This window comes from Oreochromis niloticus, linkage group LG20 (genome assembly GCF_001858045.2).
Source record: "Oreochromis niloticus isolate F11D_XX linkage group LG20, O_niloticus_UMD_NMBU, whole genome shotgun sequence".
NCBI classification, from domain to species: Eukaryota; Metazoa; Chordata; class Actinopteri; order Cichliformes; family Cichlidae; genus Oreochromis; species Oreochromis niloticus.
This window is the reverse complement of record NC_031984.2, coordinates 2,003,658-2,025,527: the sequence shown is the minus strand read 5'-3', so window position 1 is coordinate 2,025,527 and position 21,870 is coordinate 2,003,658. Positions and strand designations below refer to the sequence as shown.

The following is a 21,870-nucleotide window of genomic DNA, read 5'->3' as shown; positions in this document are numbered from 1 at the left end:
TCAGTGGTGGTTGTCTTTCAGCCTTTCTTACCTTGGCCATGTCTCTGAGTATTGCACACCTTGTGCTTTTGGGCACTCCAGTGATGTTGCAGCTCTGAAATATGGCCAAACTGGTGGCAAGTGGCATCTTGGCAGCTGCACGCTTGACTTTTCTCAGTTCATGGGCAGTTATTTTGCGCCTTGGTTTTTCCACACGCTTCTTGCGACCCTGTTGACTATTTTGAATGAAACGCTTGATTGTTCGATGATCACGCTTCAGAAGCTTTGCAATTTTAAGACTGCTGCATCCCTCTGCAAGATATCTCACTATTTTTGACTTTTCTGAGCCTGTCGTCCTTCTTTTGACCCATTTTGCCAAAGGAAAGGAAGTTGCCTAATAATTATGCACACCTGATATAGGGTGTTGATGTCATTAGACCACACCCCTTCTCATTACAGAGATGCACATCACCTAATATGCTTAATTGGTAGTAGGCTTTCGAGCCTATACAGCTTGGAGTAAGACAACATGCATGAAGAGGATGATGTGGACAAAATACTCATTTGCCTAATAATTCTGCACTCCCTGTAGAGCTGACAGTTGACCTTTGTAAATTAGGCTGTACCAACCGGGCAGCCTCAGCCATGGTAAAGCCTCTGTTAACCACATGGTCAACAATGATGGCCCGGACTTCATTAGAGATGATGGTGCATTGTCTTCTGCCTACATTTCTCTGAAGACCACCTCTCCGATGAAGGTTTCCTCTCCCTATGAGTCTATCCTGCTCCATATTTGAACAGTGCAAAGTCTCAAACACAGTTCTACTTATATGGTAACTAATTGTGATCATCAGGGGGAAACAATTAGCAATTAGTATTTCTAGATTGAAAGCTCTTGCAGCAACTTACAAATGACCAGACAACAATCAGTCAAGTTGAAAATCCATGGACATAATGAATGATTCATTGATTAAACATTAAGATCAGTTGAATGAAGTGACAGACAAATGTATTAAACTGAATGATAAGAGATGCAAATCAAAAATTTTATAGTGATAACATTATGAAAGGCAGTAACTGTGAACGAAACATTTATTTAGATGAAACACTTACTTTGTGTAGTGAAAAGGATATTTTGTCATTATGTGTATTGTACTAACACAATTGGAAATATGCTGAAATGTTTGAAAAAGGTGCACTTTTGATGATCTGTTGTGAAGAGTTTTGAAAATGTACCAATTGCTTGTGAAAACTGCGCCAAACCAATTAAAAAAAACTGTACGAAGTTCCCCTCTGTGACGCCCCATGAGACTATAATACCACAATAAATACTCTAGAAAACACATTGAGCTTAATATTCAATTAAATGCAATTTGACTTTATAGGGTTTTTACATTTTAGCATTGATATTTGATATTTTTCAATCATTTTTCATCTTACAAAGGATCAGAAGGATCATTTGTGTGGCTGTAGCTCAGGAGGTAGAGCAGGTCAGCTGCTGATTGGAAGGTTGGCGGTTCAATCCCCGGCTCCCCTAGTTTGCATGCGAAATATCCTTGGGCAAGATACTAACCCCGATTTGCTCTCCGATGCATCCATTGGAGTATGAATGATAGTTGGAAAGCACTCAACATATAGATAACAGTGCTTGGGTGAATGGGGTGAATGTGACGTGTTGTATACAGCGCTTTGAGTACTCCAGGAGAGTAGAAAAGCGCTATATAAGAATCAGTCCATTTACATATGTACACTGTCGTAGACAAGAGCATGTTAGTGTCTTTGAGGACAGCGCGCTCCTTCCTGTGTGTATAGGAGTCACTTGCTAATTTGTTTTGTCTGACGAGTTTAGAATAAGTTTGTTTCTGTCAATGAAATATGATTTTAAATCAACATTTTTTATTATGCAGGTTACTGAATGACAGCATGTGAAGCCCAGTCAAGGTGACTTAAGACTAAAATAATAAAATAAAATGAAAATGAACCTAATACTACTCAAAATATCAGAACATGAATCAAAGCTTAGAATCTGGAAAAAGTAGTAAAATAAAAATAAACAGTAAACGTAAAAAGTCACAGCAAGTCATAAGAGAAGGAAAGATGTCAGTGTCAGTGTCGCATTTCACAGAAGGTACACACCGTTTGTTAAACTAGTGTGTTTGTTACAGGAGGCCAATAACAAACTCACTATTACTTCAAAATGTGCCAACAGGTGTGCTGAAGCTCACGAGGGTGTTGGATCATTTCTGTGGACCAAATTGTATTTAGGAATATCACTTCCTCATGTGTCCCAAACACAAACTGAGGTTGACATCCATGACCTACATGTAGCTTATATTTCTTTATTTATTTTTATAAGACGTATGATCATACACATGGGTATAAAACTATATAAAACATGCATTTTTCACAGATAATTGTAATCATCTTGAATCCCCTTGTGAGTCGTGTGAGTGTGTGAGAGTGTGGAGTAGGTTGGGTCCTGGTCCCTGCTGATTGGATCGAGGCTCTCGTAGATGGCGTCTTCACGTGTGTGAAAAACGCAGTTTTCATAAGGTTCAATCTGAAAATAGAAACAACAATTTTAAAAGAGTGTTGGGTGTCGGGTTTCCACTGAAATGAAACAAAACAAACAAAACTGACTTTAAGTTTCCTTTAACGCTGCCCAGCTCTTCAGATAATCCTGCTTGTGTTGCCATCTAGTGGTGATAACTGTGTGTGAATGGAGCTACACGGGCGTGGCATCCCTCTGAGATAAGATGCACGGGCAGCATGGTGAGCTGCCTGCTCGGCTTTTCTCTTTGTTCTGTTGGTTTTATAGTAAAATTAAGCTTTGCTGTGGTTCTGTTTACTCTGTATTTCATGGAACAGATACATTCACATATGCTTAGAGCTGAGGATGTCATTTCTAATAAACACCTCTGTGATTGTGCTACATTTTTGCATAGATGGAGATACAAATAAATAAAATTCTCACACTCTCTGAGTTTCAGACAGATTTCTTTTAGTTTTGGATGCATTTTATTACAAGTATCTAAAACACATTGTGTTACGGCACTGAGCCTGTCAGTTGAAGGTTGGAGGGATTTGCTTTTCTGATTTTTGTAAAGCTGACTTTTCTGGTGGGTTTAGGCGGTGATTAGGTTCAGGAAAAAAAATGTAAAAAAATATTGTGCACATGGTCAACATGACGGTAAAAACAATTGTTACATCCTGTGAGGCTGTGGGAGTGTGTGGGCGTGGTGTTGTCTCCTCCCTCTCCTCCTCCTCCTTCTTTCTTGCCCCTCCCCTTGTCTCTCTCCGCCCCTTCCTTCTCCTTTAGAACACACCTGCTGCTCATCTGCCCTCGTCCGGGATAGGAATGAAAGGAGTTGAGTTAATTACGATTGTGAACAGGTGTTTGTGTGTAGTGTGAGGGTTATTTGACTAGCTGCTGCTCTCCCTGGCTAGAACAGGGGAGTGTCTAGCTGAGCGTTTGCTCGTCCTTCGGACACTCGTTTTTTGTTTTGGCTTTGTTATTTTCGGAGCAAACCCGGGTGGGGATTAATTCTCTGTTGGGGGTAGGCTTTTCGGTGCCTTCGGCACTTGATGATTTGCCTTTAAAGTGGCCTCGAGCCTGGTACGCTCCAGAAGCTAGGTGAGGCTAGATTCTGAGTAGGCAGGACTGGGGAGAGGGTTGGTAGTATTTTAGTTAATGGTTGACTTGACACAACACATTTTGTTTTGCCTGTTCTTTTGTTTGTGTAGTAAAGGTGTTGTGTGGGCCTTGGGTGGTTAACTTATGTGTTTTGCGGGCCGTTTTGGTTTCATGGCCACTTTTGATATTGCTGGGTTTACGGCAAAGCCGTCGCTCGCTGTGCTGGATGTTTGTAGGAAGAGGGATCTGCAGGAGGTGGCAACACATTACGGGATCAGTGTCTCCACTGGTCTACGCAAAGCGGAGCTGAAGGCCGCTCTGGTGTCCGGGTTGTTGGAGAAGGGGGTGGTTGTAATGCAACCCCGAGCACACCCGGTCCGGCTGGACCAAGTGCAGCGCCTCATGTTCCAAGCCAGGTCGTAGAACCATCAGTGTCTACACCTGTGGGCCAGGGGCTGCCCGAGGGCGGGCCAATGACGCTGCCCCGTTTTGATCCACTCTCCACCCAGTCATCAGAGGGTTCTAAGCAGGATGCTAGGCTCAAAGTCCGTCTGGCTTGTCTCCAGCTGGAAAAGGAGCAGCTCGAGAGAGAGTTCCAGCTGAAAAGGGAAATAGAGCTTAGGCGTTTGGACGCGGAACTGGCTAGGGCCAGGGAGGTTGAGTTGAAGAAGGTGGAGGCGGGGACTAAGGTCAAGCTGCGACAGCTGGAACTCCAGCAGGCCTCCTCCCCTCCTGTGGCGGCCTCACTGTCACAGACAGAGGTGCAGTTTGATGTAGGCAGGAATAGTCGTCTGGTCCCTGTGTTTCGTGACACTGAGGTGGAGGTTTACTTTGAATCATTTGAGCGGATAGCAACAGCCTTGCGTTGGCCGCGGGATGCGTGGGCCATCCTGCTGCAGTGCAAGCTGGTGGGCAAGGCACAGGAGGTTTGTTCCTCGTTGTCCACTGAGTGCAGTTTGGATTGCGACAAACTAAAAAGTGCTATCCTGTTAGCCTACGAACTAGTCCCCGAGGCTTATAGGCAGCGATTTCGGGGGTTGAAAAAGGTGCAGGGTCAATCCTTCCTGGATTTCGCGAGGGAAAAAAGTGTCCTCTTTGACCGATGGTGTATGGCCTGTAAAGCTGCAGATCTAGTTTCGGTACGGGAGTTAATTCTCATTGAGGAATTCAAAAACTGCATCTCCGAGCGGATGGCAGTATATCTGAACGAACAGAAAGTCTCCACGTTGCAGCAGGCCGCAACACTGGCTGACGAGTTCGCACTCGTCCATAAAGCCAGTGTCATTAAGCAAGAGCGACGCGACACACTAGCGAAGGCTAGCGGTGCTAGTGGTGAGCATGGCACAAGGGGGGAGGTGCCTGTGCCACGTCCCAGGTCAGACCGGAAGTGTTTTTACTGTTTTAAATCTGGCCATTTAATAGCGGACTGCGAGGCCTACAGGCGAAGGCAGCCAGCCTCAATACCACATAAGTCAAAAGGGATGGGGCTGATCAAAATCGCTTCTCCTGTTAACAGACCCCTTAGCACTGAGAGTCCTGATGAATGCTTTAAACCCTTCATTTTTAAAGGAGCAGTGTCGCTCTCTGGTGAGCCTAAAGATGAGCGGACTGTGACCATTTTACGTGACATGGGTGGCTCACAGTCCCTCATACTGGCCAGTGCACTGGCCTTTGATGAAAAGACTGCCAGCGGCACTGATGTTATTGTTAGGGGCGTTAGAATGACTTATGTGCCCGACCCCCTCAATCGTATTTGGGTGCAGAGTGACCTAGTAAGTGGTGTTTTTCCTGTGGCTGTGTGTCCTTGCTTCCCGATTGATGGCGTGGATTTCATAATGGGCAATGACATTGCAGGCGGGAAGGTTTATCCTACCCCAGAGGTCACAAAGACCCCTGGCCCAAGTCCTTTGTCAGATGCTTTAAGCCGGCAGCACCCGGATGTATTTCCTGTAGGTGTTCTTACCTGGTCACACGCCCGTCGGCAGGAAGACGTGGTTGACTTGTCAGAGTCAGTGGTCGGCTCTATTTTGGAAAAGGATGTGATGCCCTCCGAGGAGGAGGTGGGTCCTGATGCCAAGGAACTGGCTCAAGAAGTAGCTGAGCCTGCTCCTGAACCTGCAGCCCCCCCCTCCTCACGCGGGAGGCCCTTATGATCGCTCAGAAAAAGGACCCGTCGTTAGCCAAATGTTTTGCCGCCGTAGATGAGAGTGATGGTCTGACAGGAGACAGGAAGCAGACATTTGTTGTTTGTGATGGATTGTTAATGCGCAGGTGGACCTCAAAGCCAGGGGAGGACTGGAGTGTAGTCCAACAGATAGTGGTCCCAGCTAGTTTGCGTCAGCATGTGCTACAATTAGCCCATGACCATTCATGGTCAGGACATTTGGGGATAACTAAAACATATGACCGTATTCTGCAGCACTTCTTCTGGCCGGCAATGAAGGCAGATGTTGCAAAGTATTGTAAGACTTGTCACACGTGTCAACTGGTGGGCAAACCAAACCAAACTGTGCCCCCCGCCCCACTATGTCCAACACCTGCTGTTGGTGAGCCACTTTTGGTCGATTGTGTTGGTCCTTTGCCAAGAACACGGGCAGGTAACCAGTTTTTATTGACCATAATGTGCTTGTCTACGCGGTTCCCCGAAGCAATTCCTCTGCGGAGGATCACCACTGCAAACATTACTAAGGCGCTAATCAAGTTTTTTACCACCTTTGGTCTCCCAAAAACAGTGCAAACGGACCAGGGAACTAATTTCTTATCCCGAGCATTTAAACAGACTTTAACTTCCCTTGGCATTTCTCATTCCGTGTCTAGTGCTTACCACCCAGAGTCGCAGGGTGCACTTGAGCGTTGGCACCAAACACTTAAGGCCATGCTGAAAAAGTACTGCCATGACACGGGCAGAAGTTGGGATGAAGGCGTCCCCTTCGTGCTGTTTGCAATACGCGATGCCAAGCAGGAGTCCTTAGGGGTCAGCCCGGCTACCCTTGTGTTTGGCCATGATGTGCGGGGCCCACTAAAGGTGTTGAAAGAGAAGTTCCTTAGTGGGGGTGTTCCAAAAACTAACGTGGTAGATTTTGTGAAGACGTGTAGGGATCGATGGCAACAAGCTACCTCATTAGCAAAAGAGGCCCTGTGTGCATCCCAGGCAAGCATGAAGAAATGGTATGACAGAAAAGCTGTAAAAAGACATTTTCAGGCTGGAGACAAAGTCCTAGTGTTGCTACTGGTGCCTGGTTCTGCTCTTTCGGCCCGTTTTGCGGGACCGTATGTTGTAGTGAGGAAGGTGTCCGAGACAGATTATGTCCTCAGTACCCCAGAACGCAGGAGGAAAACCCGCCTGTGTCACATTAACATGTTGAAACCCTACCATGATAGGGAAACTCATGAGACCGTTGCCAGCGCAGCAACCCCCAGTGCTGTCTCTGCTGCCGTGCTGAGCGTAGAGGCAAGTGCCGACGATGATCTGCACATGCTTTCTGAGGGACAACAGTGTGGGCGGTTGGCAAATTCAGCTTACTTAGCCGAGGTAACGGCCCACTTGTCTCATCTGTCCCCTTCACAGTGCGAAGATGTGCTTAGCCTACTGCACTCCTACCCTTCTCTCTTTGGTGATGTGCCCTCGCGTACTAGTGTCTGTGAACATGATATCAATGTTGGTGACGCAACCCCAATCAAACAGCATGCGTACCGCTGCCCCATGGGAAAGCGTGAGGTGATGAAGAAGGAAGTCAGTTATTTAGTAGAGAATGGTTTGGCACAACCGAGCCACAGCCCTTGGAGCTCCCCGTGTTTGCTTGCGCCTAAGTCTGATGGCACCCCACGTTTCTGCACCGACTACCGGAAGGTAAATGCAGTGACCGTCTCGGATTCTTTTCCACTTCCTCGTATGGAGGATTGCATTGACAATATAGGTCCTGCCAAATACATCTCCAAACTGGACCTTCTTAAAGGGTATTGGCAGGTGCCTCTGACCCCCAGAGCCTCTGACATTTCTGCATTTGTCACACCCGACCATTTCATGCAGTACACCGTGATGGCGTTTGGCATGAAAAATGCTCCGGCCACCTTTCAGCGTTTAATGCAGCTAGTGTTGGGGGATGTGCCTCGGTGTAATGTGTACTTGAATGATGTAGTGATATACACGGACACGTGGGAAGAGCATGTGGCCATCCTGCAATCAGTGTTTCAGCGATTGGCCAAAGCCACGCTAACTCTAAATCTCGCTAAGTGCGAGTTTGCCAAAGCGACAGTCATGTACCTGGGAAAGCAGGTGGGGTTCGGGCAGGTTCGCCCGGTGGAGGCAAAAGTCGAGGCTATCCTCAGCTACCCGGCCCCAGCCACTAGGCGGGAGTTAAAGCGGTTCCTGGGCATGACTGGATACTATCGCTGTTTTTGCAAGAACTTTGCGGTAGTTGTGGCCCCTTTGACAAAGCTATGTAGCCCCAAAATCCCTTTTGGTTGGTCAGGAGAGTGCCAGCATGCATTTGAGTCTGCAAAATCCCTCCTTTGCAGCGCCCCAGTTCTGGCCGCCCCCAACTTCTCTCAGCCTTTCAAACTGGAAGTTGACGCCAGTGCCACCGGAGCTGGTGCGGTGCTGTTGCAGGACGACACAGAGGGTGTGTGTCACCCAGTCTGCTACTACTCTGCAAAGTTCAAGCGCCATCAGCTAAACTATTCCACCATAGAGAAAGAAGCTCTAGCGCTGCTGATGGCCTTGCAGCACTTCACTGTGTATGTGGGCTCTAGCTCCTTTCCAGTAACGGTGTATACGGATCACAATCCCCTTACTTTCCTCCAACGCATGTATAACCACAACCAGCGACTGATGCGCTGGGCAGTGCTGGTGCAGGATTATGATCTGGTTATCCAGCACAAGAAAGGGACTGACAATCTGGTGGCTGATGCACTCTCACGCAGTGCATAGTGATGAGTCTGTTCTGTGTTTTGTATAGTGTGAATATAAGGTGGGGCGAATGTTACATCCTGTGAGGCTGTGGGAGTGTGTGGGCGTGGTGTTGTCTTCTCCCTCTCCTCCTCCTTCTTTCTTGCCCCTCCCCTTGTCTCTCTCCGCCCCTTCCTTCTCCTTTAGAACACACCTGCTGCTCATCTGCCCTCGTTGACCACCAATTACCCTCAGAGGTGATATAAGCTGGAGGAGAGCAGTGTGGAGGTGGGAGAGGCTTCTGATGGAATTTCCTGTGTTGGTCAGTGTGTGTTTCCAGCCTAGGTGTGGAAAAGGCCTGCTGTGTGTGTGTGTGTGTGTGTGTGTGTGTGTGTGTGTGTGTGTGTGTGTGTGTGTGTGTGTGTGTGTGTGTGTGTGTGTGTGTGTGTGTGTCCAGCCCCACCGTGCGTGGCTTGCTGTGAGTAGCTCAACTGGGCAGTGGTTTTGTTTGAGTGACGGCGGCCTCTATTACTTTGTTTGGCCTGCCTAGTTATCGTTAAAGCAGCGGTGCTGTCTCTTTCTGTTGTTACCATTTATATGATTATTGAGTTATTATTGATTATAATAAAGATTTATTTTGTGTTAAATACCTCTGCCTGGCGTTCTTTTCATTTCACCCGGATCCAACTGTTACTGCCCCCCTCCCTCATCGCCTAGCTTTTATGTGGGGACGTAACAACAATAAATAAAGTTAAGCAGTACCTTTGTGTTTCTGTAATCAAGGGTTACTCCTGTGAAACGGAGACAAACAACAGTCTTGATTTGAATTCATAGCAAAGAAATGATAAACATGCAGCTGGAAGAGTACTCACCATCAACCTTCCTTTGTGTCTTCTTTTTGCAGCGGAGGAAGAGAACGGCTGCCAACACCAAAACGACCACAGGCACACATACAACCAGAGGCAGGAAGTGCTCTGAGCGTGTGTCGGAGACTGAGTCTGAGGAAAAGGAGAAGCGATGTGATGAGCCACCAATCAGAAGAAAGATGGCATTAATGGAGAAAGAGCTATAAGACCCTGCTGCACATTAGAAACAGAATAGGTCCATTTTGGCATGTATTGATTTAAAGTCTTATTAACTGATTGTGTATTTTGAGTTTGTCATGCAGTCACTTGCTGAACATAACTGCACTTTTTTGTGACTTTTATGCTTTTCAGCACAAAATGTTGTTTTCTGAGGAATCACAGAGTTTAATCTCTGCACCTTTAAACTCACTATTTACCTGCTGTGCTTACTTGCATGGTGCTTAGAGACAGAGTGATCGAAGGTGTTGAGCTGGGTGAGCTGGTAGTTGGAGCTGTGAACAACACAAAGACGCAACAGTGAAACGTAGTCTGTTAAACAGAGGTGAACTTTTCCTTTTTCAAATATCACAAAACAAGTCAATTTCTGGTAAATGTTAATAATAATCTAATAAAACTCACCAGCTTTAACAATGAGTTGGACCTCCTGTTCTGAATCCACGAAGAATCCGCTCACACCACACTTGTAACGCCCAGCGTCAGACTTGGTCAGTGGTTTGATGGTCACAAACAGGACAGGATAACTCACTGTACCTCCATATTCAATGCTATATTTGCCTTTTTGTGCTTTTGTCTCAGATGTTTCAATAAGAACATTGCCTGGATTGCAATTTCCCTTACAGAAGAACTTCCTGCTTCCAGAGACAGAAAAGTGGCATCGCACTGTGATGCCTCGTCCTTCAGTTCCTGTTACTGATATAACCTGTGCACTGATGAGCCCACACAACTCTGCTGGAAAGAGAAGAAGCAAACTCACAACACGGAACCTGGTAGTGAAACGTGTGAAGATAGCAGCAGCAGCAGCAGCAGCAGCAGTGAGCAACGTTCAGCCTTTCACAGTTACTGCTGTCGGATTAGTTAATTTTATTAGTCCAAAAATACATAAAGCTCAATAACTTCTCTGAGATAAGTTTAGATTGGTTTTAGTTTGTCTTTAGATCAGTACAGAGTGCCGGCTGTGTGGTGAGAGAGCAGTAAAACAAGGTCAGTTGTATCATTTCCTTATTCTATAAACAGACACCTGCAAACAGCAGACGCACGTCTCATATCAGCCAGCTCGCTTTAACAAACTTATGTAGCAAGCAAACAAAATAATGTTTCATCACATGGTTCTTTTCCATTTTCTGAAGGTGTGAAAGATTTCTGGAGACAGGAAATGTGCACAGGCGACACCTCGGTGCTGATAGTCACTCATATTCACTACACACACAAAGTGAGCGGTCCTCACTTTGTGCTTTTGAACTTTACCACTTTAAAAGATAAAAACAAATTTAAAGTGACTGTGAATCTTGATCTTTTATAGAATAGAGACTGGACTAAAGTAAAAGTAAGAATGAAAACAAGTGTCTCACCAATCAAACGTGGCCTCGTGTCTAAAACAAGCCCCTTAAAGAATTAAAGATCTCACCATATATGAAGCAGCAGAGCAGAAGACGGTGGATATTCATTGTTATGGAGAAAAGTCATTAAACTGACGGAGAGCGGTCTGAACTGTCTCATCACCTCACTTGCTTTGGTGTGTTTGATCCGTCAGGAAGTTCTGATTTTGAAAGCTGATGCGTCCTTCCTCTTTTCTCTCTTCTTCTGTGTAACTGTCCTTACAAGTTAAATGACTCAACCAATCATCTTAAATTTATAGAAAAAAACTTTCGAGATAAACGCAATGTTTCTTTATCATTTTATTAATAGTTTCTCTTCCTGTATGTCTTGAACATAAATGAGGATGTGACTTTGTATTTTTCTTTCAGTTCTCTGTCTTGACCATTACCTAGAGCTGCTATGCATCCACTATAAATATTCAGCTCTGAATGAGGCGTTCACTGAACCTTCAGTTTATGTTTCCATTTGTTTCCCCAGGAAGAAATAAGAAATCAGACTTTACATTGATTTTAAATTAAGTGATGTGTGAAAGAAAAACTACATATTTGCAGTAATATTAAGTTCAGTGACCCAAACTTACTTCATACTGTAGGACACAAACAATGGTGGCGTGTTTGTGCTGACAGGAAATGGTTGGTTTTTGGCCAGTATGAAGATTTAATCATCTACCAGCCTACTGCTGTTTTCACCTGCACACACAGGCAGGCACACACACACACACACACACACACACACACACACACACACAAATACAGATGTGTCTATCACACATTTAAAAACAACACAGTTGACCAAAGTGCTTTACAAGGTGTTCAGTGAAGAAGAGAAAAACCACTGAAACACAAATACAATAAAACAGTGGTTCTCAGAAAAATGTTCGCGCCCCCCCACCATCGATTTAGGAGGTGACCCGACAACTTCAGCCTGTCAAACATAGCAATGGAGCAGTATGTTTAAAAAAAAAAAAAAAATCTAATTAAGCATGCACTCAGTACCCTAAGAATTATTATGGTAGTTAAACACAGTGATAGTTGTATATCATATTATATTACTTCAAACAGAGGTGATCCAGTAACGCTCCACTAATGAATAAGACTAACTATTCACTTTAGCTAAAGTTATTAAGTTCGCTAAAGAGTTGGGATGCTGTGTAAGACATAAATAAAGCTCAAATACAAAGGTTTGGACACCGTTTTGCATGTTTCCTTACTGTAGGGGTCTCTGCAAGCATACAGGGCTCTGACAGGGTACAAGATGACAACTTTGGAATTCTACTAGAAACAGTCGATCATATTTGTTTGTCAAAGCTTAATCCAGGGCAAACTACGCTAAATTAGCGTTTTTAGCTAGCAGCTACAATAAGCATAAAGGTTACTGTACGGCTATCATTTGTTAACATGACGCTTGTTCTTATACATGTAATACATTTATTACCAACCTGAGAGTTTATCCGCTGGTCATTCGACATGACGAATGACTTCTGAAGTCTTAATTCAGCTCAAGACGCTGTAGATTCCGTCAGTAACACTATCAGTCTGTAGTTCTATTAATCTGCGCTTGAACCGGAACCGGATTTAAGTCCCAAAAAACTGAATTTTGGAACTGAAATTGAATTGTAGAACTGAAACTGAATGGTGAGAAGTGAATCTGAAATTATTCGAGAGCTGAATTTTTAAAGGATAAAATGCAGTTTCAAAGCAAATCAATTCATTTTCAAACCATAAATTCAATTTCAAATTAAACTAATTCAAATTCAGTTTTCAAAAGCTTTCATTCAAGTTACAATTCAGATTCAATCCGAGTAATTCAAATTCAAATTTAACTTATTCAAATTCAGTTTCTGATGGCACAAATTTCTGCCCATAAGCCCCGTCAAAAACCTGTCCACAGTGTCCAAGCGCTCTTTTTTTTTTTTTTTTTTTTTTTCTTTTCATACTGCGCCCCCCCTGCAATGGCTCTGCGCCCCCCCTAGGGGGCGGGCCCCACACTTTGGGAACCTCTGCAATAAAATAAGACATAAGAAGCAAATATGGTAACAATCTAACAATAAATTTTGTGGTAACAAAAAACAAAACGAAAAGGAGAAATAAAACATGGTCCTATTACAGGCATGCCCCACCCACCCTTTTCTTTACAAATTGGTGCAGCAACCTATTTAAGAATGCAAAAATATATAATTGAACATCAACAACTCTGCATTTAATCATTAGTTATTATTCATCTCTAGCTCTCTTCCACAGCATGTCTTTGTCCCGTCTTGCTGCCCTCACCCCCGACCTGTCACAGCAGATGAGCCTGGTTCTGCTGCAGGTTTCTTCCTGTTACAGTTTTTTCTGAATGCTTAAACCCTAACTGTGATTCTTATAGCACAATTGTAAACACAACTGTAAACACAACTGTAAACACAACTCACTGCTTTACACTCAATTTCCAAATGATCAACGCACTCCTAGCAAAACTATACATATTTATGGCCATTATTTACACTATTTTGCCAACTGTCTGGCACACTGTCACATGTGAAAACTGTTTTAGATAATTAGTTCACTTTGCAATCAGCCTAAGCACTATAATACAGGTAAGCTGTGTGTGTGGAGTACAATGGAGGGAGCAGGAAGAGTGAGAAGTAGAGGAGGCCGAGGAAGAGGACGTGGAGGTGAAGAAGTAGGATGAAGAGGGCGACAAGGACAAGGAGGAGCAAGAGGAGGGGGGAGAGGAAGGGTAGGAAGAGTAAGAAATAGAATTGCTGATGATATCAGAGCTACAATAGTGGACCATGTAATCAACCATGGAATGACCCTGAGGGAAGCTGGCCAACGGGTTCAGCCTAACTTGAGCCGCTACACTGTAGCAAGCATCATAAGGACATTTTGAAATGAGAGTCGGTTAGTACAGTCACTTTGCACTAAGATTTGTAGCACTGCCATGCTAATGAGAAACACAACAATACCATAGATGTAAAATTCCAGAAGATATTTTCCCCTGTGCCTTCGACTAGAGGACATTGCATGTGATGTAGACGAAATTTTGTGGCCAGATCCAGAGAGACGACACGATGGAGACTGATTTCTTTTTTTTCCTCAGTGAAATTACTATTTTGTTTTGACTTGGAAGTAAACACTTGTGTTTGTTTTGATGTGTGTGAATAAACACCAGTACTTGAAGTTTGGATCCCTCTATGCTTACGGATCTATGACAAAAGTATGAGCTCAAACTGACATAGCCTACCTTGTGCACAGAGAAAGCAAAAGCCAGATGTGTTTTTATTCATACCATCAGTGTGTAGTTGGTACATTGTGTGCTTATTACAGTTTTTTTCTGATGGCTTGAGCACATTTTTGTAACTATCGGCTATTTTTGCAAAACTCTACACACAAATAAGAAAACTCTTCACCCAATCAGCAAAACATTGTAGTTTTCTTGTAAAAGCGAATAACCTTTGCTTAACTCTCCACACCTTTGTAAAAATGGTATTTTCGTATCCAACAGTTAACACAAGCCATCATATTAATAAGCACACAATGCACCAACTACACACTGATGGTATGAATGAAAAACACACCTGGCTTTTGCTTTCTCTGTGCACAAGGTAGGCTATGTCAGTTTGAGCTCATACTTTTGTCATAGATCCGTAAGCATATATTGACTATATGGGTTTCTTGGTCTGCAGTGAACATGCTTCCTCTGCCCCCAGCATCTGGTCGTCTAGCAATTCTGTAAAGTAACAATTTCAGTATTTTTACATCTATGGTATTGTTGTGTTTCTCATTAGCATGGCAGTGCTACAAATCTTAGTGCAAAGTCACTGTACGAACTGATTCTCATTTCAAAATGTCCTTATGATGCTTGCTACAGTGTAGCGGCTCGAGTTAGGCTGAACCCGTTGGCCAGCTTCCCTCAGGGTCACTCCATGGTTGATTACATGGTCCACTATTGTAGCTCTGATGTCATCAGCAATTCTATTTCTTACTCTTCTTACCCTTCCTCCTCCCCCTCCTCGTCCTCCTCTTGCTCCTCCTTGTCCTCTTCCTCTAACTTCACCTCCTTGTCCTTGTCGTCCTCTTCGTCCTACTTCTTCACCTCCACGTCCTCTTCCTCAGCGTCCTCTAATTCTCACTCTTCTCACTCTTCCTGCTCCCTCCATTGTACTCCACACGGACAGCTTGTTGTAATAGTAATTTTACAATGTATGTTGAAGGGATATTACTGCCCTCTGTTGGTGTGTCTGTGCATTACATGCAATAAAAAGGTGTTCGTTAAAAACATCAGGTTATGGGCCCAGAGGTCGCCAAGGGAAGCTGCTAACACGTTTTCTTTTGGGAGTCATAAGCAGCGTTGTGGGATTCACAATGGAAGATAGACTGTTTATTGACAAGCTGAGCGGACCGGAGAATTGGGCAACGTGGAAATTTCAACTGGAGCACCTGTTGAAGGCAAAAGGACTGTGGGGTATGGTACAGGAGACGGAGCAGCTAGCTGCAGATGCTAATGCCCAAGCACGAGCTGAATTTGAACAGAAGAAGGAAAAGGCATTTTCAGTGCTTGTACTGAATGTAAGTACTCCCCAATTGTACTTGATAACAAACTGTAAGACCCCCAAAAAAGCATGGGAGATGCTAAAAGCACAGTTTGAAAGAGATACTGTTGCTAACAAGCTATTTCTGAAGAAGTACTTCCGGTGTGAAATGAAGGAAGGAGAACATCTCAATGATCATTTAAAAAGGATGAAGGAACTTACTGATCAGCTAGGGGCAATAGGTTCTGTAATTGAAGAGGAAGATCAAATTGTCACCCTTCTAGGTAGTTTGCCACCCAGCTATGCAACTGTTGTTACTGCTTTGGAGACAAAGATGGACAGTCTGACACTACAGTTTGTTCAACAAGCCTTGATAAATGAGGAACAAAAGCGAGTGCTTACTGACAACACCACTGTGTCCAGTAGCGTATCAGCTATGTCATCTCAGATGCATAGAAATGAGCAGAGTGGATCAAAAACAGTGGGAGCAAACAGCTCCGACTCATGGAGATGTTACAAATGCGGGAAGGAAGGACATATCAAGCATGATTGTCCAAGCATTAAACAGAAATATAAAGCCCACAAGGCTAAAAGCGTGGTGTATAAGGACAAAGAGGACTCATATGAGGGAGCCTTTGTTGTAAACGAGTCATGTAAAAGTGATGCACAACAAGAAGAATGGTTAATTGATTCAGCAGCGTCAAAACACATGACATGGAAAAAAGAAGCACTACAAAACTACCAAGAGTTTTCAGAACCACAAACGGTGAAACTCGGTGATGGCAGAGTAGTTGAGGCTTTAGGTCTGGGCAACATAACAATGAAAATGTCATTCAGAGTTAGTGATGGAAAAGATGTCACAATGTATGATGTGCTGTATGTTCCCAAATTATCTATGAACCTTTTTTCAGTGGGAGCTGCTGCCAAGAAGGGAAACACAAGCTGTGTCCCAAAACGTCGGCTGCATCCTCCGGAGGCCGCATTTGAAGGCCGATTACGTCACAGCCAGGCGACGAAGGCTGTCCCAATTCGTCGACTCCTTCAAATGCGGCCGACAAATGCGTCCTTCATTTCCCCGAATTTGAAGGATGGGTCCGGTGTGTCCTTCGTGGCCCACCATATCCCAGAATTCATAGCGTGACCCAGCCAAATTTCAGCTACCAACAATGGCGGCCGCTACTAAGTTTTAAAATTACTCTTATGAATCTTTCTGGGTCACAAAATAAACTTTTAACATATTTTCAGGCGAGAAAGTAGCTGTGTAAACTTCAAATATCTGCTTGATTTATCAAGACATCGCATATTTGCAAAAGTGTGCCGACGTTTTCGGAGACGTCTGTTACCCAACCGCTCGATAGCAAGCTGGGGGGTTCAATTGGTCGCTCGAGCCGGCGAGAGCAGCAGACTCCCGGCTTCATCGTTTTCAGACCCCCGCTCTTTCGCTACTCGGGTTAAACATGATATATAAGTCACTCGGATAACTTAAAAATGTAATTGTTTGCCTTTTTTCGGTGTTTTATTTGTTCCGGAGTAAATCGGTTTGGCTGAGATCAAAGTTATTAGATTATTAGATTAAATAAAACTTTATTAATCCATCGGGTGGGTTCTTCCGGGATTTTCACACAGCTGAATAAACGTCAAACAGAAAACTGATTAAACCGAAGTGTGAGACGGTCGAGAATTTACACCAGTGTCCTGTTATATTTTAGATAGCAAGGAGCAGACGGCCAAGTTTATTAAACTCCACCGAGACAGCGGTGACGCAAATCTGAAGGCTAGACCGTCCCATTTCACAGCCTCGCACTTCCGGCCTTCTCGGTCTTCGAAGGACCCGGCCCACGTAGACCGCGAAGGCCGGGTCCTCCGAAGGATGCAGCCGACGTTTTGGGACACAGCTACAGTGAAGTTCAAAAGGACTCATTGCTACATAAGAGGAAAGAATGGAGCTCTCCATGGATGGGAACACAAAGATCTGATGGATTGTACCAGCTGGATATCGAGAGAAACTGCACAACTTGTCATGTCAACTGCATCAGTTCCAGCAACTATGTGGCATCAGAGCCTAGGTCACACTACAAATCTGAAAAAAGTCAAAAACTTGGTCAAAGGAGTTAGCTTTACAAATGAAGAGGAGGACATTTTTTGTGAAGCTTGTGTTGAGGGCAAATTATCAAGAAAGCTTTACAAATCAGTGAAATATGATCAAAACGCAAGTTGCAATTAGTGCATAGTGACGTTTGTGGTCCTTTCCAAACTGAGTCACTAGGAGGAAAAAAGCACTTTGTAACTTTCATTGATGACTACTCCAGATGTTGTAAAGTGTATTTCATAAGAGAAAAAACAGAAGTCCTGAGCAAGTTCAAAGAGTTTGAAAGAACCTTCTCAAATGAATGTGGACAGGGAGTAATAAGACTCAGAACTGACAATGGTGGGGAATACACATCTAAAGACTTTCAAGAATATTTGAAAGCTCAAGGCATCCATCGTGAAATGACTGTACCACATACACCGCAGCAAAATGGTGTTGCAGAGAGAAAAAACAGAACTGTAGTGGAATCAGCTAGAAGTATGCTGTCACATGCAAAGTTGCCAAACACATTCTGGGCAGAAGCTGTTGCTACTGCAGCTTACATACAGAATAGGCTCCCAACATCTGCTTTAAAGAATGAAACACCCTATCAGAGATGGTATGGAAGAAAACCAGACATTAGCCATATGAAAGTATTTGGATGTGTTGCTTATGCTCATGTTCCAGACACAGAGAGAAAGAAGCTGGACAAAAAGGCAGTGAAAGTTTGTTTTCTGGAATATGCAACCAATGCGAAAGGCTACCGACTGTGGGATGAGGAAAAAGGAAAAATACTGATTCGACGAGATGTGGTCTTCAATGAAACAGAGTTTAAATGCAAACAAAGTGAAAATGATCTCTGTTTGGGGAATGAGGTGACACTACACACAGGTGAAAGACAAACAAGTACTGAGGAGACTGTCGCCGGTGAGGCTGCAAAAGCAGATCAGTGGAACAGAAGACCTCCAAAGAGATATGGATTTGAGGAGTTTGCTGACGTAGTTACAGTTGACCATTATGCAAACCTCTGTTGTGTCACAGAACCAAATACACTGGAAGAGGCTATGTCAAGTCCAAATGCAAAGGAGTAGAAAGAAGCAGCTGATTTGGAACATGAGTCACTGCTGGAAAATGGCACATGGGATTTAGTGGATCTACCAAAGTATCACAAAGCAGTTGGATCAAAATGGGTCTTTAAAGTTAAGCATCACAGTGATGGACAAGTGGAAAGATACAAGTGCAGACTTGTTGCTAAAGGCTATTCACAGATTTATGGTGCAGACTATGATGAAACATTCTCTCCAGTTGTACGATTTGGTTCAATTCGTACATTGTTAACATTAACTGTGCAAAACAACCTGAATGTGCATCAAATTGATGTTGTGACTGCATTCTTGAATGGACACCTGGAAGAGGAAATCTGCATGGAGCAGCCAGAGGGTTACATCAAACCTGGGCAGGAACATCTAGTGTGCAAACTAATCAAGTCAATATATGGACTGAAGCAGTCTCCACGTTGCTGGAGCAAAGCTTTTACAGAGTTCATGAAAAGCATTGGTTTTACACAGAGTACTTCAGATCAGTGTGTGTTTGGTAGAACAGGTCAGGAGTTGGAAATATTGGGTGTGTATGTTGATGATCTGATTTTGATTACAGAATCAGCAGAGAGCATGAAGAACTTAAAGGACACTCTGAAGAAACACTACAAAATGAAGGACATGGGTGAGCTATCCTACATTCTGGGCATCTCAGTGGTCCAAGACAAGGCCAAAAACCATGTTGTGCTTCATCAGAGACAGTATATTGAAAACATACTACAAAAGTATGGAATGGACAGTGCCAATCCAGTAGCAACTCCAGCTGACACAAATGTCAAATTAAGAAAGAGTGATGATGTCAGTCAACCTGTAAACCCAAGCATGTATCAGTCAATGGTTGGAAGTTTATTGTATGCTGCCACGGCCACACGACCAGATATAGCACAAGCAATGAGTGTGGTGTCAAGATTCAATGCAAACCCAAACACTACACACCTGACAGCTGTGAAAAGAATCCTGAGATATTTGAAAGGAACTCTAAACCTGGGACTCAAATATCAAAGGACAGAAACAGGAACCTTGGTTGGGTATTCAGATGCTGATTGGACAGGTGATCAGGACGATCGACGTTCTACAACTGGAAACATCTTTCTACTTGCAGGAGGTGCAGTTAGTTGGCTTAGCAAGAAACAAGCAACAGTTGCACTTTCAACTGCAGAGGCTGAGTATATTGCTTTGAGCCAAGCCGCACAAGAAGGAGTTTGGTTAAGACGACTACTAACTGAGCTTGGAATGGAGACCACAGCAACAGTGATCCTGGAGGACAATCAAGGAGCAATTGCAATCGCAAAAAATCCAGTTGATCATGCAAGAACAAAGCACATAGACATTCGTTACCACTACATTCGTGAATGTGTGCAAAATGGACAAATCCAGCTGAAGTATTGCTGTACAGAAAACATGAAGGCTGACATCTTAACCAAACCACTGCCTAGACAAAAGTTTGAGTATCTCAGAGAGAAAATTGGACTGTGTTCAGTTTAAAAAAAGTTATCATATGCTTAACATGCCATGCTTATGTTAAGATGTCAAGCATATAACTGTAATGTAGAATAATGGTTTTGTCTATGATGGACACAGTACATTTTTTTTGTAAGTTCAAACCAAGAGAGAGAATGTTTATTTTCTAGTAACACTGTGATATAGGTGCATTTTGGTTTTTTGGTTTTTTTTTTTTGGAAAGAAATAAGCAATGGCAGTCTAGTAAGTGAACTCCATGTTAAAATTAAGTGGGAGTGTTGTAATAGTAATTTTACAATGTACGTTGAAGGGATATTACTGCCCTCTGTTGGTGTGTCTGTGCATTACATGCAATAAAAAGGTGTTCGTTAAAAACATCACAGCTTACCTGTAGCTTATTCATAGTGCTTAGGCTGATTGCAAAGTGAACTAATTATCTAAAACAGTTGTCACATGTGACAGTGTGCCAGACAGTTGGCAAAATAGTGTAAATAATGGCCTTAAATATGTATAGTTTTGCTAGGAGTGCGTTGATCATTTGGAAATTGAGTGTAAAGCAGTGAGTTGTGTTTACAGTTCTGCAAAAAGAGTGCTGTGCAGTGGATTGTAGCTACAGGTTTGCAAAGTGTGTGTTACAAAATGGCAAACTGAGTGCAAAGCAGTGTTTGTGCTTTTAGTTTGGCAAACTCAGTGAGTGGTTTTGCTATAAGTAATAATAGTTTTAAAAATTGTGCTCTAAGAATCACAGTTAGGGTTTAAGCATTCAGAAAAAACTGTAATGTGATGGCTTGTGTTAACTGTTTAATACGAAAATACCATTTTTACGAAGGTTTGGAGAGTTAAGCAAGGTTTATTAGCTTTTGCAAGAAAACTGCAATGTTTTGCTGATTGGGTGAAGAATTTTCTTATTTGTGTGTAGAGTTTTGCAAAAATTGCCAATAGTTACAAAAATGTGCTCAAGCCATCAGAAAAAACTGTAAATGGAGGCCTTACTACTGACTGCCTGAATAGCAACACTTGTTTCCTTGTGTTGGAGAGCCATCTTGTGGCTGATTTAAGAATTGTTCAAACTAAAGTTTTTGCATTATTTTTTAGCACAATTAGACTGATGCAGCTCTTTAATAGGGCTGAAAGAATGGTGTTTGATGCCAGTTATGTTGACTTTATTTATCTTGTAATGTTTTTGTTCCACTAACATAAACTCAAAGTGACATGTTTTAAAGATGGCGGTAGACTCTCATAGCCATCTTTAAGGTGTCCCCTGTCCTCCTGTCTGAAATGAAAAATTTGGATTCATCACTCCTAAAACCTGTTCCAACTGATTTTCAGGCCAGTTCATGTGTAATTTGGCATATCTCAGCCTTTTCTCCCACTTTTCCATCCTTAAGAAAGGCTTCTTGATAGTCACGCTTCCACTGAGACCATTTCTGATGAGGCTTGATGATGATGAACAGTCGATGGATGAGCTGAAGGTCTAGTTCGGTTCCACCAAGACGCTCCATCGGAGCCTAACCACCAAACACGTCTATCTAAATTCTGTTCACCCGTAAATCATATTCCTTCTTTCTAATGATCTCTCCTTATTGAACTAAGTGGTTCCCAAACTTTTTTTGCCAGGCCCCCCTTTGTTTTACAAGAAAAATGTTCGCGCCCCCCCCCCCCCCCCCCCCTCCACACACACACACACCTAAACACACACACACATATTTTACACCATTGCGCTTCATTTCACACCTCAAAAATTTAGTAAACGATTAAGCAAATA

The 21,870-nt window shown here is 43.4% G+C and overlaps 1 protein-coding gene across 2 annotated transcripts; it reads right to left on the bottom strand.

Moving 5' to 3' along the window:
- Positions 1 to 1,713: 1,713 nt before the first annotated feature.
- On the bottom strand, positions 1,714 to 11,288 carry LOC106098288 (uncharacterized). Of its 2 annotated transcripts, none has more exons than XM_013271805.3 (6): positions 10,992 to 11,288; positions 9,986 to 10,315; positions 9,784 to 9,858; positions 9,374 to 9,499; positions 9,264 to 9,292; positions 1,714 to 2,539 (listed from the first exon to the last, which is right to left on the bottom strand). In XM_013271805.3, exons 1-6 carry the CDS (start codon positions 11,029 to 11,031, stop codon positions 2,384 to 2,386), a joined length of 756 nt encoding a protein of 251 aa, XP_013127259.1. In that variant the 5' UTR covers positions 11,032 to 11,288; the 3' UTR covers positions 1,714 to 2,383. The 2 variants fall into 2 exon arrangements, with proteins under 2 accessions (XP_013127259.1, XP_019204995.1); XM_019349450.2 differs by having other exon boundaries at positions 9,986 to 10,312; positions 10,992 to 11,287.
- Positions 11,289 to 21,870: the final 10,582 nt, after the last annotated feature.

Excerpts from the sequence above, each read along its gene's own strand:
- LOC106098288 (XM_013271805.3), bottom strand. The coding sequence starts at position 11,031 with ATGAATATCCACCGTCTTCTGCTCTGCTGCTTCATATATG. Across the intron at positions 10,316-10,991 it reads GCTCTGCTGCTTCATATATG|CAGAGTTGTGTGGGCTCATC; the intron begins GTGAGATCTTTA and ends TTCTCTTTCCAG. Across the intron at positions 9,500-9,783 it reads CATGCAAGTAAGCACAGCAG|ACTCAGTCTCCGACACACGC; the intron begins GTAAATAGTGAG and ends CCTTTTCCTCAG.